Genomic DNA, 19,985 nt, shown 5'->3' with positions numbered 1-19,985 from the left:
CAGCTGATGTGGAAGTTGGATTGATACAAGTTGCGCAAAGATGGTATAGCTTGTCAAGAGGCAGTGGTAACTAAGGCTGCTTTTTCCCTGAGTGGGGGCTGATGTCAATCAGCATATAGAAAATATAGGCTAATCATCATAGGTGTTTTGTATTTGCAGTGAATTCCAGGTATGAGCACTGGCCTTAGGCTTTTTGTTTTCTATTTTTCCCTAGCTTTTTCTTAAAGGTCTAGCTATTTAAGATCACAGTGATTACCTAAATTGTTCTATAGAACTAAAATTGGGGGTGGTGGTGTGATTGTGATTTGAGAGTTTTAAATCTAACTTGATACAGTGTTACCAAGCTTTTTCACATTCCCTTACAAAGGTCATATAAAGGGGTTGCACTAATCAATATAGTTCTTAGAAGGAGAAGACGCTGATATAGGTGCTGTAAGCTTAATTTGGTGCTTTCTGAGGTCGGTTGTCTTCAATTTGGAGATGAATGTACATTCTTTTCCTGGAAAATATTTTCTTATTTTTAGGTGGCACATCATGAGGTATATGCTTATCTTGTCACTTCCTTTAGGAAAAAAGTTACCTTCTGAGTTCAAAAGCAGTTGAAAGGTATGGGGGAAACTTACGGTGGAGGTTAGTTAATAACGACATTAGAGAACAAGATTACGTAGAAAAGGCACGATGCAGTGGTAGTGCCCATCGCTGGCTGAGATGCTGTAGGCTTATCTACTGACAGCGCACAACGTGAGGAACAAAGGTGGATCTGAAGTAATAGCTATGTAAGGTGCCAAACTGCTGACCTTCGAGGTGAGGAGAATGATGTTGGATGTTTTATTTAGAATCTTCTTGACATTGTGAAAGAATTGCAGGAGTTCGCTTGCTTGTCAGAGACATTTAATAGTGTGAATAAATCTTCTTAAGGGTTGCTACAAGCTTATTTTGTTCTTAGACTGAATCTTCAGTGACTTTTTAACTTATGTTAGCAGTAAATGAGCAGGTTAGGTTTCAAAATCATAGAATTGTTTAGGTTGGAAAAGCCCTTTAAGATCATCCAGTCCAACCATTAACCTAGCATGACCAAGTCCACACTAGACCAGTCAAGGGTAGACTAGACTAAACCATGTCCCAAAGTGCCACGTCTGCCTGTTTTTTGAACACTTCCAGGGATGGTGACTCCCCCACCTCTCTGGGCAGCCAGTTCCAATGCTTGACTACCCTTTCCGTGAAGAAATTTTTCCTAAATGCATCAGACAGCTTTGTTAAAAAGCTGTGCCGCGGTATCAGCTGGAATACACGGGACCTACCCCTTGACACTTAAGGTACTGGCAACCTGAAGCTGTCTTGAGACTTGCCTTGTTCCTGTCTCTTAAGGGATTGACATGGATCTTTAAACATGTGACAGGTTTTTTTATCTATTAAGAAAAACTTTTAAAGGCGAGAGAGTTGGTTCATAAACATGAAATGCCAGCTGTAATGAGCACTCAGAACTGAAGGAATGTAAATAGTATATTAGATACTGAACAGCTTTGCCAGATGTGAATTCTAACATAAAGATGAGGTCAAGACGAATCTAATCTGCGAGCCTAGCAGTACTACCTTGGGGAAATATTTTAAATCCTCTTTATTCTGTCCTCTTCGTGTGTGGAATTTTTTTTTTTTTTCCCTTTATGAGGTGGTCCAGACTCTTCAGCTGGGATCCACATCACAGTTCTCTGCCTGCGTGGCTGTGGGCTGGAAACGTCCTGTTAGACAAGGTGTGCGTAGTAGGTAGTTTCCAGGCCTTTTTCATTCATCTTTCACGTGGAAGTGCTGATAGCTCTCGCTGGCTAATTCTTAAAGCAAGAGGATGTTTTTGCAATGTTTATGAAGCGTTCGTTGCTTGAACACTCTCATTGGTATGTCTGGTGGGAGAAGGGAACAACCATGGAAGGAATTGTCCAAGGTTGCTGTTGGGTTTGTGTTGGCATAGCTGTTTTGCTGATGTGTTTGAATAATAAAGATTTTGTTTACTTCCATTAGTTTGCTTATCCTTATAATACTGTTCTTTACATTTTCTATTTTAATGGTTTTTTTCAATACTCCTGTTTCATACTTACCAGGATAGCGGAATTTGAAAGAAAAGTATCTCGTAGCAGCACTTGCCAAGTATCTGCAGACAATCTTTCAATAGTAAGGTTAGAGTAAGATTTACTTGCTCACTTTCAGTGCTATTAAGACAATGAAAATGAGTGGTTTAAGTTCTTCTATGTCGCAAGCAGTGCCTGCTGCTGTCACTAGCTATAGGTTTCCAGTAACCTGATTATTCCAGTAAATTGATTATATTGAAACATAGCATGAAGGTCCTTCTAGTATTCTGAATCTTCTGCAGGATGAAATTGTCTTTCCAGCTGTGTCTTTTTTTTTGTTTGTTTGTTTGGGTTTTCTTTTTTTCCTAGTTCTGACCTTGCTTACCGTGGCAGGGAACTTCTTTAGGCTGTCAGCAATATCAGCCTCATTTATTATAACGTGCCACTCTTGCGCATTGAAATGTCCTGTTAAGTTTTGGTCTACCTAGTGGCATAAGGACACCACACAGAAGCAAAAGCTTTCACGTGTGGGTTGGGGCACTAGCTATCCACTGTCCTAGAGAGGCAAAATAAAAGGTGAACTGCCAAGTGGAAGTGCCCCTTTCATCTTGCAATCCCTCGGATTAAAGCTGGTTGAACCAGATTTAGTTAGCATCAGAGTTCAGGGCTTGACTCTAGCTTGCTCCCTGACCTGCTCCTCCCAGAAAAACACAGAACAACTCCTTTCTCAAACTAACAAATCTGGAAGTATGAGAATGAATTGAACACTGTGTATTGCAGACAACACTTTTTCAGTCCTGATCTTTGCAGCTTGCTGTCTTGTCACTTGTTTTCTTCTTTTGAATGCTGCTTCATTAATATTTGAGACGTTGGGACCCTTTAAGACATGTTTTGGCTTGCAGAGTGAATGCTTACATATAACATCCCTGAAGCTCGCCCATCTACTGCCTGGACAGAAACACAAAACACAGAAAATGGTGGCACCATGCAGAGGAGACCTTTGACTGGTGTTACATCAAATACTGTTATGGTCCTTTCGTGGACATAATTCTTTACATCATATCTGAAAACTTTGCTCAATAAACAGCATGGAATCCTGTTTATTCAGCTTGGCAAGATAAAGGTCTGAGCAGACGCTGTAAGGATTTGGACTGATACTACCAGAGCATTTTCAGTATTCATGTGTGGAACATTAAACCACCCCTTTCTGTCATCTTTCATCTCGGGAGTTTCGAATTGCTGCATGTTTTTCAGTTGAATCACTTTGTTAGTTTACCTTACACCATTTCCTCTCAAAACAGTAATCCGTATAGGATTATTATTAATTTACTCATTTTTTGAATGAGCTTACTGTTCATGAAACATGCAAGAGTGATTGTTATCTGCTGTTTTGAGGTAATGGGTATGCATCATGATGTTTTTCTCATGTAGTTTTCCCATCAGATTTTTTTTTTTTTGGTTAGAACTCAGATGTGTTTCAAGATTGCTGAGTTCAAAATTTGAATATACTCTCTGATTTCGCCCACCCCACCCCCCACCCCCCCGGTGTATTTTTTGGCACATTAATCTTCTAGACTTTGCAGATTGGAGATTTCTTATTCAGGGGAGTGAGGACTTCCTTGATGGTATAATCAAATAGCTCCAGTAGTTGTCTTTGAAAGGTATTCTGTGAGATACTTCTAAAATGCATTTTTCCCTCTTCATCCAAACTTTATTTTTTCCCGCTTCTGGTATGTCAAATCTGGGAGAGATTCCCTCAATAGTTTTGGATAAATTAGGAAATGTCGTCTAGCTTTCTGCCCTTTTCTTTTGTTTTATTTGTGTAGGCAGAGACTGAACTGTATTACATTTCTCATCCAATGCACTTTGACTTTACTATTATTTCTGCAGTCATTTGATGCAGTTTGGGAAACTTGTAGTGTGCTCCTTTTAACTGGTTGCTGTTTGAAACAATTTTGCGGGCCTCTGGGACCAAAGATTTCTAGAACTCTATTTTACTCTTGTGTCTTTCAGACCTATACTATATAATAAGGGCTTTGTGTCCTTTGAAGTGTTTCTTTGCTTGTCTGTTTATCTTGTTAGTGTTTTAGTAAACTTCAACACTACCTTGGTAAAGTAAATGCATGCAGATTCTTGTGTTAGGAGTCAAGTTAATTTTTATGCAGGTGTAAAGACAAACATTTCACAATTAAAATGGATTTTTTTTTTTTCTTCCCTTAGCTTGTTCAGACACTTGAACAGATGCATGATTACTTACACTCTCTGGTGTTTTTTTGGAAAAACAATCTTATTTGAATGAAATCACTGCTTCAGGGGAAGAGAAGGGGAGGTGGTGGCTTCCGCATTGGCTGGACGAGCTAAGCTCAATCTTCCAGACAGTGGGATAAGTAGATTTTTTTCTTTTTTTTTTTTTTTTTTTTCCTCCTCAAGTAGCTGGTGCTCTTGTATGGGCTGAGCTACTTGGCATTGGGAATTGCAGTAGTTTTACTGTGTCTATGATAAACCAGGTTGATGTCTCAGTGAGCGTACTGGTTTGTTTTACTGTCTTGTAACTCATTCTTATTTGAAATTATTTTCTTATTTAGGTTTCTTTAAAAAGTAGCCCTGTTTGGTTTTCATATAATATTGTAGGGTATATGTTTGCCCAGCTCTTCTTCTGTGTCACATCTTACAATTAATGAGGTCCGTTTTGCCACCTTCTCAGAAGTTTTTTAATAACAGTCAATTTGTGGAGGGTAACACAACTTTGTCCAAGGCAACTGGATATCTTTAGTTTTTTCTTACTGCGATAAATCCTCTGTGGCAGCTGTTAGCTTTTTAGACTGCTTGATGGCATCTCTAGCATGGCAGGAGTTGGCCATGGGTCATGGTCAAGTTAAACATTGTTTGGCAGGGTACTTTCCCTGGTGGTAAATTAAAAGCAGGCTCTTCAGAGCTAGTTCTCAATCAGTATAATCTTTAAGCAAAGTACTCACAAGTGAAAAATACCATGTTCCCTTGCTGTGTGTGGTGGTGCACTTTTTTCTGTCTGCTCCTAATCCATACGAGTGAAAACCTGGCATTCGGTGAAACGCAGCTGGATGATGTTCTTGAGTACATGTCCTTCAGTGGATAATGGTAGCTTGATTTGGTAGTGATAACTGAAAATTAGCCCTAATTGTAGGAAGGTTGGCATTATTTAGTAATAAAGATTTCTAGACTGGTTTTGGAAAGAATTTGAAATAAAAGCTCAAAGCTTCTCAGTATAGAATGAGTATAATCTTGTTGAATTAACAAATAATCTAGGCTGATGTTAGTATAGAGAAGTCAACATTTAATATTTTCTTTGCTCTGATGGTGGTGAGGATTAGACACTGAAGATATCCTAGAATATTATGGCCTGAATTCAAAGACAAGGCAACGACAGGTTTCAGGCTTCAAGTAGTGGGCTTAAGCAACAATTGTTATATGATTAACCCCCTGCATGACTAGGCATGTAGAATTTCAGAACATTCTTGCCATATTTAAAGGTTTACAGTTTAGTGCCAGCACAGCTCTATTCCAGTGGAGAAAGTCAGAGTTGGAACTGACTCTTGCAGAAACACCTACCAAGCTCGTTCCCCTCTGAAAAAAATCCTTATGTGATTGAAGGAGAACACCATGTTGCATTGCCAGCGTGGTGTTGCTCCTGATGACTGGTTGTAGCAGATCTGTGCTGTAGCTCTCGGTGCATCAAATACAAGAAGATAGAAAACGGGCCTCTGGGGCAAACAGTTACATAGCAGAATTCCTCGGCTCAGGAGCACTGAAGCCAAAAGTTTCTTGGCGTTCTGACTGCATTCCTTTTCCAATATGTGCTCAGAATAACTTGGGACCTTTTGGAGCAGAAGTGGGACAAACGTTTGAATGTAGACGTAAAAGTCTATGCTCGGTTTAGCTCTTCAGCTGCAGATCTGAAAATGTTTAGGTTTTGTTCAAAGTGCTGTATGTTAGTGGGCTAGAATCCTTTATTCTGATTCAAATAATCCAAAAAGCCTGCCTTGCTTAAACAAAAGCAGATGCTATTTGGTTTTTGTTCATTTTGAATGTTACGCTTGTGTCGTGAGAGAAGAAAAGTTTTGGTACAAATTGGCATTACAGCGTAAATTCATTGACCTTTTTTGGTCCTCATTGGTCGCTTTGGTTTTGGTATTGGTTTTGGCTTAGGAAAATGGACCTTAATGAAAGCCATGGTCCAGTGCTATGTCGTAAATTTTAAACAATTTTCTGTTCCGTTCTGTGACTTAAAAGTAGCTTTGCTTTGGGTTCCAATGGGCTAAGATGTCTTTTTTTTTTTTTTCTTTTTATCTCTCTTTTTTTAAGTACAATAAACAAAACTGCCTTCTGAATTTTAGTTCAGTTTATTTCAGTTGCAATTTTTAAATGAAATAGCAAAGCTTCGTGGTGGAATTATATCATGAAAGAAGGCATGGGGTTCAATTCAATACCCTAACTTTCTTTCAGACTTTTTGCAGCTGATAAATTCCAAAGTCTGTCTGATGTTTAACATCTCTCAGTCATTAACATTAATTTTTTTCTCTGTGCCCTTGGAACTTCGTTTTGCTGATGGAGGGTCACTGCTTTTCCCTATCGCATTGACAGGCAGCAAAACCTGGGCAGCCAAAGACTTGGTTGATGTTATAAATAACTCCTGAGTTCAGGAAAAGCCCTGAAGTTTTGTAACAACAAATCTTTGTATTTGGTTCTGTCTGCAAAGTGTGTATTTTGTGCACAGGGGAACTGTTTTGCTTTTTCATCTGATGCTATCACTGAAAGTATTTTAGTTCTTGGCTTCTGAGTAACTTCTTACTTTCTACATCTGGTGATGGATCATAAATCTTTAAAGCTCTTAATCAGCCCTCTGCAATGAGTTTTTTAAAGTCATGTTTTGCAACTCACAAAATTAACGAAGTGACTTGTAAAAACTAGTTGTCTTCTAGATGCTTGCCTATTGTCCGCTAGGACACTATTCGTGCATTTTCAAATATTGGTTTGAAATTAGGGGAGCTGACTAGTGCTTATTTAACTTAATATGCTCCTCAGGAAGTGCCTCTATTACATTTGTTGATGTTGCGGTACTGAAGCTACGCCTCTGGACTTCACCTGGTGCTGAGGATCATCTGTATGTTGATGGCAGGCGGTTGCATCCCAGTGATTCTTCCTTCGGTTACATGCCTTCATTTTTTCTATTCGAAGGTTTCCTTAGTCTGTATCAGAGGAGATCTCTGGCAATGTGTGTCATATTGCACCGGCTCTGGTCTCTGGCTTTGAGGTCAGAAGTGCTAAATGGAAGGTGAAGGGTGAGGAGGGCTAACCCTGCCTAGGTCATGTACCGGCTCCCATAAGTGGGGCTCGCGTGAGCAGAACAGGCTGGAGACCGGCTGAGCGTAGCAGATCCGGAGTCGCGTGAGAGCAGCAGCGCGAGCAGCTCCTCTGAGGTGCCCCAAGGTATGGCTTTATGCTCCTAGGGAGTTGCACTCTGGTAAATGCCCACATTCCTCCTTTTACTACTTTATAGGAAAAGTGTGGTAGCTTTTCCATCAGAGGAAGTGAGGTAAAGCTTAGTTGGATTTGGGCACGCGTGCCTGTGCTGTTACTGCAGCATAACATGTGCTTTGGTGTAAGTGGCATTGTTGAAGTTGCCGTAAAACTTGAAGACTGAGATCAGTCCTGAATCAAAAAATTGTTTCTGCTTCAAAGTGTGAATTAGCCTGGGCAGTACAAAACATCTATTTTCCTTAGATGGGGTGAAGTGTTGTCTTTTTCAATATAATTTTTGAAAGGAAGATAAGATCTTGCATATGGGGGGGTGGAAGGTAGGTGAATATAAATCTACATGGGTGTAATTTACCTGCAGGAAATGTCTGTTCCAATGTAAACACAGTAATGTAACGATAGTGGAAAATTCTGAAATATACGCTGCTATCTGGAGGGATGGGCATTGTGGTTAAATATTAACATCCATAAAAGCATACAGCTATTGGAAATAGACTGCAGAGTGAAGTCTTTCTTCATGTAAACATCTTGAGGGAGGAACACGGTAGTCCATATAGTAGTTGGAATCGTTACAGCAGTTACATGCACAGTAGAAAATTGTGGATTGAGCTAGTATAAAGCAGAATGCCCAGAGTAACCAAACTGACTCTGTTTTATCCTTTTTGTAGATGCTTTCAGAATTTAGTTTCCTGAACACTGAGAAGTCATGTGCCAGCTGTTAAGACAATCTAGTATCGTTAATCTGCTGCAAGTTTTACTTTACTTTCCAAAGATAAAGGAGGCAATTTGTAATCTATGACAGAAAGACTTTTTTTCTTTCAAATCTTCATTAATGATGCTAATAAAGGTTTGAGAGCTCTATATATTCTCCACAGCAAAGGATTCAGAAGGATAGTCTCCTCTGACAGGAGGGATACTTGTAGGAATGAGACCATAAGCTTGAAGCAACATAAATCAGTTTGAGTCCTGGTACTTGTGAACAACTATGAAAGGAATCTCCGCCTTATCTGCAAAGGCACTATTGAGTTTTTTTAAAAATAAAATAGCCTTCTGAATTTAAGACAGTTTCACTGAAAAGTTTTCTGTTTTCCTGATCTTTGAAAATCCTGCTGTTGGAAAATCCTACTGTTACTGCTCTTAACTTGCAAAGTCTGCCTTCATTCTCATGGCCCCCACTCAGTGCGTGCCTGGGAACTGACAGAGCTGAAGAAAAAGCAGTTCCTTTGCGTGAATGTTTAAACCTATCTCTAGATCTGGTCCTGAAGTTTAGTTCTCTTTTGATGACGCTTTTTGTTGGCGTTTCTTCTCTTCCCTCTTTCCCAGCCCCTCTCACCCTCTCTTTTTTGAAACGCTGGATCTGCACCAGTCAATGCTCAGGCCTTGTGTTCAGCCCTTCCACTTGTGTAGCTCTGCTTCTAAATACCCTGTGCTTGGTGAACATAATTGCTTTCTGTCATTTCTCTGAGGGGTACAGCCAGCATATCCTACAATATCTTTTAAAATGGCCTAGGGAACAGGTAGTAGTGATGAGGAAAGAATTAGCCGGGTTTTGAGAATTATACTGATTAAAATTATTCTTGGAAGTGCTCTAATAACCATAAGCAAAATCCTTTGAAACTCACCTAAGGTAAAGTGTGTGTCAAGATAATCTGACATGTATGGCTTTTTTAACTATGGAACCAGTTTTCTTTTCAGAGGATTGATTTTGATAACAAGATGCAAGGTTTTGCTTGTCTAATTCTAGCCCACTAAAACCTAAAATTTTCCAACTCAGCAATACGTACTTCATTGTCAGAGCAATCATGAGATGCATGTCATCACTGGGTGCCCTGGAGTGGCTTACTGTTGCTGTGTAATGGACCTTTTGTTGTGGTAGGACAAAGACTTATTGATAAATTGCCTATAAAAAGTGGCTTTGGAATATTACTTTATTGTCAGTGAAGTCTCTATGTACTTACAGTTATGTCTTTCCTTACAACACCTACAATACAATAAAGATTCATAGTTCCTGGCTGCACTTGGCTCGCTGTAGCACTACACAGTGGGAGATATAAGCAGTGAACTGGAAGATGAGTGCCATTAGTTAGCTATGCCTTGTAGAAGAAGGAAAAAAGAATAATAAAGAACAAAGAACAATATCGGCATTGGAAAGCTGCTATCAAAAGGTGTGGCTGCTCAGGCGAGCATGATTAGCTGCCCTTGCTTGACTGTTAAGAGCGGTTGTGAGCCGTGCGTTCATCTTCAGTGTGAAAGATAACTTACTTTGTTGTCTGAAATCTTGTTTTGATACATTTTGTGAGCAGCTGTTAGAGGACATGACAAGTAGATTAGTTGACTTCATAAATGTGCAAATTTCGCTGTAATAAAATCCTCGTTATGGCTGCAGCAAAAAAATCATTGGAAGGTGCAAGTATTTAAAAAAAAAAAAAACAACCAAAAAACCAAACCAAAATGATGCAGAAGTCCATGCATATCTTCCCAGTATATGAAGTGTATTTAAATATTCTGCGGATGCTCCTCTTTGTGCATTGTATGGAGATACCTTCAGGATATCTGGTCCAGGTGCATCAGCTGGACTTTGAGAGGAAAGGAGTGTTCCTGGCAAGATGATACTAGGTTTGACTGTAAGCTTGTTAGGTCTTTGGAAGAGGTAGTGATGTGAAGACTGCACAGGCAATAAACCCCATGATTTGTTACTGTCTTTATTTAAAGATCTTTCAGTAATTGTGAGCATGTGTAGATGGCATAGTCCTTCCTTCTCATTAATGATCTGTTCTCTTCTGCAGGCTGGCAGTGATGGTGAAAGCATAGGAAACTGTCCTTTTTCTCAGAGGCTGTTCATGATTCTTTGGCTGAAGGGGGTGGTGTTTAGCGTCACAACAGTTGACCTGAAGAGGTAAGAAATACTTGATTTATCTGATAAGCAAGAGTACGGTACGCTTGGTGTAACGAATGTTTGTCTGGAGCTTCTATATCTTGTGTGACTTATTTTCTGAAATTAAAAAGAAAATCTGTCCTCATAAATACTAAGAGGCAACCTTGACATAAACGGTGCCTTCATTGATGGTTATTTATAAGTATCTGTAACCAAAAAGAATGGGTCTGATAAATTCTCTTTAATTTGTTAAATGATGCTCTTCTGTAAAACTAAGCGCTGACATGAAGTCTCTTATAACTGAGTACTGGATCTTACTAACTTCACATTGAGATCCCACAAGTGAAGACTGCTGGATGGGTATTTTAGATCAACCAATCTTTGACCAAATCTCCAATGATTATTGGATAACTGTCACAAATAATGTGCAGTCTACTCCTGCTTTTAAAGATTTTAATGTGGCTTATTACGCAATAAGAATAAAAACAATGTGAAAATATCTGTCCATGAGGTAAATACGAGTGAAATAGAAGTGAAATGGGTGGGAACAAAATGTAAAATATTCTGCCTTTGTATAGCGCTAGCTAGATATGTCGTGATGCTGTATGTCACCTAAATTGCAGCTTCTCCACCTATGAAATGAATACCTTAGTGGCTAAGAAGGGTGAGATATGTGAATCCAGGAGTCCTAATTTCCTAAGGTTGGGTGTACTTTTATTAGAAGTGGTAATGCTAAATTCAGCAGAGGCCTTGTATTTGTTTTTGGTGTGAAGTAATGTTTTCACAGCACTAATGTAATGTAACGTTAGTCACTGAACTCTCTGGAGAGAGGAGAGACTGCCAGTGCTTGCAAACCTTATTTTCAGAAATAAAGCCAATAGAAATATACAGTGTTCTCCAACGAATCAAGTGTGAAACGTGTAAGAAAGAAGTCACCCTGCTAGACTTAACCTCCTCTTGTAATTTTTTTTGAAGGAGATGACTTGTTTTGATTTTTAAAAATCACTGAAGTTGCTGCTTCAGTGCTGGCAACTAGTGTTAAATATTTCCATGTGTAGTAAGGCTGAGGCAGACCACTCGGAGGGGGAGAAGGCAGCTTTTGTCAACTGTGTGTGCATTTGTAGCAGCTCAAAGATCTTCTCTGGCCAGTGTGGGATTTTACTGCAAGTAATTGTTGCAGCCAGCACACATAAACCAAATTTATCATATATTCCATTTAGCGCTGCATGTGGTTTGTAGAAACCTCAGGAGTAGAACTTGTGCTTGCACACTGCTCGTAGTTTTGGACTTCCTTTACTTTTAATGATGGTGTTACTTAACCTATTGCAGTTATTGGGGCGGCAGGGGGGATGAGAAGAAGGTTGAAAGACTTTTTATACTTGGAAGCATTTTTACTGCTGAACCAGTAAAAGTTCAACAGATATCCTTAAAAATATAGAGATTTTTAAAAAAATAAAGGAAAGAGATGTCATTAAAATGCCAGAGGTGCCTGATGAATTGGCTTTATTTGTGTCCCTTTGGCAACTCTGAGTTAATTGGATGGGGGGATGGGATGTTAAGACTGAATTTTAGAATATAAATTGGTTGCAGATGTTTAAAATTGTCCTTTGTTACACAAGGAAAGCTTTCTTTCAGTTTTTTTTTAATATTGGGGAGGCGAAAACACAAAATAAGTGCAGCATTAAAAAACTGCATGGCAATAAGTCAAATGAACTCTACTTTTTTGCTGTACAGTGAATGTATTTTCTGGTAAAGGAAAAGAAGGACCACTAAAGCTAATTCAGATTTGAATAGATGTTGATACAAACTTCATTACTTTTAGACTTTATATAAAGCTTCATAAATACAAATTTAACGCTCTGCATTGTCTAATACCTAGTTGTAGAGTAGTGTAGCTTGCAGAATGCCGAATTCAGCTAACTGCTCAAGTGGAAATGTTTTATACCAGATGGTAGTTTTTTCCCTGTTAGCATTACCAGAATGATAATAGGTGTTAGATGTTGCCTTAATACTTCGAATACTGTCACAAGAAACTGCTTTTACAAGTACATGATTCAAGCCAATTACCCTTTCTTCTTTTTGTTCCTGTTAAAGGCACAAACTTGTTGAAGAGCTGGGTAGTAATGGTTTTAAGCATCTGAATTTATTTTGCTAGCCAAAAAAAGAAAAAGGGTTTACTTGCAAACCATGCTTTGCCTCATAACGTAATTTCTGCACAACAGTAAAGCAAGCTCTGTCTGTTTGTGAGGCTTAAAAGGTCATGGTTGGGTACAAAAGTTCACAAGTAAGTAACTTGGGACACAGGAAAAACTGAGTCTGATTGGACTGACTCAGTGGCATGTATTTTTCCCTTCCGTAATTGCATTGGACATCACACTGTGCTAACAAAAGAACATTTTGCAGTTCTCAGTTCTACTCTTAAGACACAAAAATACGCACATAGGCAAATGAAGTGGGACGTACTGGCCTTTCAAAGAAATGATGCATTTCTTGCTTCTGTTTGGTCAGACAGAGGCTTTATTCTTTCCCTTTTGAGAAGCAGCATTTCTGTGCTCGGAGATTTGGCTTGTTCTGGTGACTAGAGCAGAGTTGCAGTACATAAACCGTTTGTTGGGCTTGTAACAACATTCTAGGCCAGCTTGCATTCAGTTATGGTTTGAAATCCTATTTTAAACACCTTGATTGTGTGGTTTTACGATTATGTTGACAAAGATTAAATGAAGAGATTAGTAAATATTAAAGACTGCCCAGAGGTGAATGCAACTTCAGGAGTGTAAAATACTGCTTAGGAATTGGAGACAGGGGTTTGTTATTTTTTAATTGCTGGCTTTTTTTTTTTCCCCCACATTACTCTTCAGATACTCATTGCAGTGCTTGTGTAGTTTATAAATCACTGTAGGGCGTATTACATTTGGGGGCTGGCTTTTGTCTGATCTTCAAGAAATTATTTGAATGCTAATTGTTGTTCTGGTTTGTGGCAAAGCCATGAAATGTTTATACCTTAACTCTGGTGTTAAAGAGTCTGCCCACTTAATTAGCCAGTCATAGCCAGATATTTAAGTATGTGTCCCTACCTCCAAATACCCTGGTAAACTTTGGGGCAGGTACTAGCTATCATGGAATTGTTTTGAGTGGTTATAGGAGTTTGGTGGGGTGGGTTTGGGGTTTTTTTTGTTTTTTTTTAAAGCTGTCCAGTTTTATCTCTGAACTAAACTTCACTATAATATTTTTAATTGCCACCTTGTTTGACTATTAAGGGAAGTTGTACTCAGCATTTTCAGGATATTCATGTGTACTCATGCTCTAAAGGCTGTGGCTTGTATGTGGTAAACCAGGGTTTGTTTATGATCTGCTGGCAAGAGTAGCAAACTGGAAGTCAAACCCTGTATTATGTTTGGGCTCTGGCTGTGGGATGGTAATATCTGCTTTCTTTTTCTTGAAGGATACAGACTGGAGTGGCAAGAGGGGTTAATAAAATGCTCTGGGAGCCTTGAGATGCACTCTGATTCACTGGAAAACTTTTTTTGGTTAGTTCATTAGACTAGTCTGTTGCTGAAATAAAATCTTTCCTTTGATAGTATTACTGCAAATCCGGTGGTCTTGCCTGTGTTTTTAAAATAACATTCCTTTTGAGGAATTTTATCTAGACAACATGCGAAATTGGAAGTGAGCCACAGTGACTTCCTGTGATTGTTGTGGGTTACAAAGCTGTATTTAAATGAAGTGTTAAGCTACTTAGAGCATTAACCGATGACAGACTTTAAATCCTAAAAGTAAGAGGGTGATGGCAATGATTGGTGAGAAATAACTTCTTGGAAGCTTAAAAATTGAAAGCGGTTACTTTCTTGTATTAACAGGACTTCTGTCACCTGGCTAAAAGCAGGGTGCTTAATGTTCTTAAGTGTGAAAAGCAGTTTTCTCATTCATTTTTTACATGTGATGCCCAAGTGCTCGTATTTGTCGTAAGCACGCTTTGGCATTATATACTGTTGCAGTTTGCCCTGCTTAAAAGGTTAAGCAGTGGGCAGGACGTGAAATTCTGGCAGGGGTTCTTAATTTTGTAAGAAATTGAAAGCAACATTTCTTCAGGATAAACTTGTAAGCTGTGCTTAGTTTACAGAGTTTGAGTGCTATCCCTGAAACCACTGCTTTCTCATGCTACCCAGAATGGCCATGTTTGTGTATATTACTAATCTAGTTTCCCTGTCCAGTACAGTCAGGAGGCTTTCTTGAACTCCAGTTCTAGTATCCAGTAAATCCATGCCTGATGCTGGCTCAGAAATGTGACCACGTCGTAGAAAGCCCAAACGCAGTTCAAGGGTTACGGTCCGGTTGGGTTTGTTCAAACAGTAACAAAGGGGCAAACTTTCTGCTGGATCAGGTATCGGTTGTTGTTCCTCATCCAGCATAACGCTAGCAAAAGGCGGTGGTCATCCTGTAGCGTGTGCTCTGGTCAGCTTGACAGAAATGGAATTGTGCGGTCGTGCCTCATCTGGATCGCATGTGCTGTCGGATGGCAGTAGACGGGGATGGTCTGAGGAGCTAGGAATTGCAGAGTGCCCTCTAAAATGGGGAGAGGTTCTTAGACTGTGTCCTTCTGAGCAGTCATCCTGGCCCATAGTCAATAGCTTCAGCAGAGGGAGCCTTTAAGTGCTGCTACTGAAGAAGTGCCAAGCGGTACTGTAATTTTATTTCTGCTTGCACTGAGACAGTTGCACTAGCATGGGACTAACTAATAGCACGATGATTTACTGGGGGAAAATTGGCTGCAGCTTTTTGGAGGATGTTTTGGATTTTATAGCTTGTAATGAATCCACATCTCGTTATTGACTTCAACTTTGCATCTGAATCTGCTGACAAGGCAGATGGGAGAGCTTTACATGGAAGAGTAAGTTAGGCATTTTGGGGTGAGTGAATAGGTAGGTGCATATGCGCAGCTGATATATAGGCTTCTAAATAAATGTCTGCAGTGTTGTTCCTTGTCACTACAGTATCACAGCGCAAGCAGAGGAGAGAGAAGCCAATTGCTTATAAAACAGACTGGCTTAGCTTGATAAGGATTAGTATGAAAGGAGCTGGAGTGAATAGCGAGAGGTATTGCCAAAACTGAGTTACGATTTAGAAATGTCTGAGTATTTTAGGTTGATTCTGTTTCTCTTGCGTCTAGTCATATTAATGTCAGGGATTCTTCTCCCTTCGCCCAAATATGCTGCTCTTATTCGTAAATAGCGTTTTTTTTCACTGGAGGAAGCTTTAAGCATCGTTTTTAAACACGGTGTTTAAGCATCTGTCAGCTCGTCTAGAACCAGATTCTGTGTGCACGTAATAGAGCAGTTTGTATAAACCATTTATCTCAGACTTGCTTATATCCAGAGAAGCTCTGTGTGAAAGGGGAGGATTATTGCTTATCGCAGATTACGCTATATATAAACTCTGTACTGCAGATCTTGGGAAAGAGAGTGAGTGTGTGTGGTATAATGTTGACTACCGGGGGGATATATATGTATTGACTTGAGAAAAAACGTAGCCAGAGGTAGGAGGAAACGGTTGCTTTAAAGTATTTTAAATTAATTGTTATCAAGTGTATATTCAAAATTATAATCAAGCTGTAAACTAATTTTTTAAAAAGAAAATGGGTGATATCTTTTTAAAACTGCAAGGACGTGAACACTTGAGGCAGTGCTTTTGTGATTGTAGCAGTGAAAGCTAGGGTCATGGATGTCCCATGCTTACTTTTGTATTGGTTTGTATTTCACCCTAGAAAACCAGCAGACCTTCAAAATTTGGCTCCAGGCACGCATCCGCCCTTCATAACTTACAATGGTGAAGTGAAAACAGATGTGAATAAGATCGAAGAGTTTCTGGAAGATGTTTTGGCTCCACCCAAGTAAGTGTTAAAATGGTAATTTGTCACCTTAGATTAGATGGAGTGTTCTCAAAGGGGTTTTCTGCACTAATTAAGATGTTCTTCAGCATCAATAAACTGAAGATTAGACATTGAAAACAGCTTGGAGGTCTCCCTTGTCATACCTTTCCTCCCTCCAGCTCCCTCATCTGTATATTAAAAACTATCTTCTTTTAAAGATTCTTTTTAAACTGTCCTTCGTAGACTCCTGTCACTCTTCCTACAGTTTTCAAACTAAATTACTTTTCCTTTTGATGACTGGGGCAGGCCATTCTGATGATGTGTCCAAATATTGTAAATGAAGATGAGCCTGCTACACAAACGTAGTCCTGACTCTGTAATAAACTGGGAAGCTGTTTTAAGGGGATGTGCGGTGTCCTTTTGGAGACTCCTATTTGCAGTCATTCTTCTAGAAGTAAGGTGTTACTTGAGTCTTCAAGAGTTTGTCGTTTTCTTGTTCTCACCAGGAATATCAGTGAAATAGATGCATTTAATGTTACTTTTTTTTATTCCTTCCAGCTTTCTATAAGCAGACGGACAGTTGATAATTGTACAGAACCAGTGATTACTAAATGCAACTTGGAAATAATTTTTTAAAAATTCCTTCATACTAGGCATAATGATGAGTCCTGGAGATTGATTATTTAGTATTTGGAAATTATGGTGGAAAGTACTGAATACTTTTAAAAATAATTAAACTACACAGCACAAGCATGAGAAGGGTGTGTTCCAGCTTTCTCTAAACTTGGCTTTCTTCTCCCTCAGCTGGCAGGCAACGGCAAAATGCAGACACTGCCTTTAGCAGACTGAAGTGTTTTGTCTTTTTAGTGTGGCAAGACTTCACTTTTTTTGTTAAAAGATTTGTGGAGTCCATGATATTTTGGGACAGCTGATAATTTAAACAAAAAAAAAAAAGATCTCCAGCGAACAGAGAATGAACCAGAGTATTTAATTTGTTACCTGTGTGATCCCTAACTATATTGTTTACAGAACTGTGATCTGCCCCCTTGGCAGCACTGCTGTGCTAGGTGAGGGAGCTTGCTCTCGTGACCTTGGGCTGTTTCAGACACTCTGTGGTTGAAACAAATGTCTGATTCAGAAAGCAGAAATATGCTTTGGTATTGCTCTGAAAAGTGATTAAGAAGTGTTGGGATTAAAAATCCTAACTTAAATGGAAGTGTGTGATACTACGCCTAAGTCCTCCACATTAATCTGAAAATGGATAAATTGGGAAATGTACGTGATGTAGAATCTTTTCTTTTAAAAAGGGTCATTTTGTGCTAGTTAATATGTGATGAGCATCATTCTGCTAAATGTGCTGTAGATCTTTTCCTTTCTACTTTTTAGGTACCTAAAACTTTCACCAAAGCATCCAGAATCAAACACTGCTGGAATGGATATATTTGCCAAATTTTCTGCATTTATCAAAAATTCTAGACCAGAAGCTAATGAAGGTAAGTTACGTGGGGGCCAATAGCTGTGCACATGTTCTTTCATTGTCTTGAGTTTTTCAGAGCAGCTTTACTGTGAAGTGTCTCACTGACAAATTTCGCTGCATGTTGATGGACACTTGAGGGAGTCTCATGAATTAAACCCGTGGTTTAAAGTTAACGGTCAGAGACAAAGATTTCAACGCTCCCAAAGAGAACTTCAATTAGACAGTGTTCAATCAGAATTTTAGTAGAGTATGCATGGTTTGTAAATCCCTGTAATGCCAATCCCTGGCATTGAAACTTCTCTATGCAACAGCCACTCCAAACTCTTGAACTCAGTAACATCCAGAACCAAATTCCATGCACGGTTTGTGTCATGCCCAGTGGTTGAGTTTCCATGCCTTTGCTGGGAGCCTTTCTGCACACTTGGTTATTTGAGCTTTCTAGGATTGAGGGCTCCGGTTCAGAGTTCTGAGTTAAGTTTAGTTCGTGTTGCTTTCTTTAAAGGATTAATACCTTTCTGTGTGGAGAGAGCATAGTAGAGGGAAGGTGAGAGATCAGTAACAGATAAAGAAGGCACAATTACACCTTTAAATTGTTCAGTACCAATCTTTTGTCCTCAATGTACTTGGAGGGAAAACTTAAGTCAGGGAATCAGAATGCCTTTCTGCTGTTTTTCAAATGGAGAGATTGAAAATGCTTGTGAACAGCTGAGCATACTTCTCGATTTTGTGGGGTGTGCTGCCCTCTGCTGCTGTATTCCATAAACCTCCGCGGTAGTCTGTGTGTTTAGTCATGGCTGTTAGCTGAGCATGTGACATTAAACAGATTATGTTTAAATGAATATAAACCCTAGCATAGTTTAATTCTAATTAGTTTAAGCCACTTAGGAATAGTCTTAAGAAACTGACATAAGCCACTTTTTAAACAAAAATAAACACTTGTGGACAGTCTTAGAGTATTTTAAATCAGTGCAAACTCATATATAAACCAGCTTTTAAATAACCTGCATCTGTGTGATATTTAAAGGGGTTCCAGTTTGGTTTCAGTGTTACTAGTGACCACGAAGGCAGCTCCAGCAGTAGTGTTGCCACAAAAATTGTACAAGGGTTAAATATCCTTCTGTATGTGGTCTGTTCTGGGTGGTACAGCGATTTGGAATTTGTTTTTCAGATCTGGTACCAGTATCAATATTCTGAATAATAATTTGCTTTGAAATCTCTGTGCTGTGGTTTGGCTTTCTTTTTTGTTCTTAAAACTGTTCCTTCCTCTGTAGCCTTAGAACGTGGCCTCTTGAAAACCCTCCAGAAACTGGATGAGTATCTGAACTCTCCTCTTCCTGATGAGATAGATGAAAATAGCATGGAGGATATTACAATTTCTACCCGCAAGTTTTTGGATGGCAATGAGATGACATTAGCAGACTGCAACCTGCTACCCAAACTGCACATTGTCAAGGTAAAAGATTTGTGTGTTGTTAGGTGATAATGGAGGACAAAATGCTTATGGTTTATGACATTCTGGAGTCCAACTCCTTTCAACCATGTGTAAGTTTAACTACGGTGTTAGCAGTACATGAAATTGCGTAAGATTTACGTAATTCACAAGGACTTAAGGGATAGAACAGTTGAATTCAGTGAAGGTGTGAACCGGTCGACAGGCTGGGTGGCAGATAATAAAATGGCACAAGCGGCGACCAGTGTGGTCACAGGAAGTCGCAAGGCTTAAAAGAATGAGGTAGAAGGAAGGTGAACATCACGTGACCAGTTAACGTTTGAAGTGGATGTCTTCTCACATCTGTAGAGAAAACTGCTCTATTAGCAACAAAGTAAATGACGCAATGTGAGATACAAGGATTGTATTTAAAAAAAAAAAAAAAAAAAGAATTTGGAAGTCTGGAAAGAGATAGCCTAGGACAAGTGCAGGAGTGAAGATGTGCCTGTATAATCGTGGCTTGATTTCTTTTCCCTGTCTCCAATGATCTTTGTCAGTTTTGTACTGCAGATGGAGCCACAGATTAAGTTTCTGCCTGGGTGCAGTATTTACTTTGGTGAGGACAGCAATACAAACGAAGCGAGGCAGCACGCTGCCAGGTCTGGGCAGATCCCAGAGGGGCAGGTTCTGCTGACTTTAGAAGTGACTCTGGGTGTACGTGTCGGAAGGATAGCTTAACGAGAGAGGGACAAGGGATGGAA

General features: G+C 39.4%; 1 protein-coding gene across 1 annotated transcript in view; it reads left to right on the top strand.

The window, feature by feature from the left end:
- CLIC4 (chloride intracellular channel 4) overlaps positions 1–19,985 on the top strand; it is a 33,707-nt gene that overhangs the window by 9,158 nt on the left and 4,564 nt on the right. The window contains exons 2-5 of the mRNA XM_075721923.1: positions 10,364–10,473; positions 16,214–16,339; positions 17,705–17,811; positions 19,067–19,248. Coding sequence (XP_075578038.1) covers positions 10,364–10,473; positions 16,214–16,339; positions 17,705–17,811; positions 19,067–19,248 — 525 coding nt within the window. The remainder of the gene's footprint in view (positions 1–10,363; positions 10,474–16,213; positions 16,340–17,704; positions 17,812–19,066; positions 19,249–19,985) is intronic.

The sequence above is a fragment of the Pelecanus crispus genome, chromosome 16 (assembly GCF_030463565.1).
Source record: "Pelecanus crispus isolate bPelCri1 chromosome 16, bPelCri1.pri, whole genome shotgun sequence".
Classification (NCBI taxonomy): domain Eukaryota; kingdom Metazoa; phylum Chordata; class Aves; order Pelecaniformes; family Pelecanidae; genus Pelecanus; species Pelecanus crispus.
Note: the sequence above shows the minus strand (reverse complement) of the source record. Positions and strands in the feature narration are given on the sequence as shown.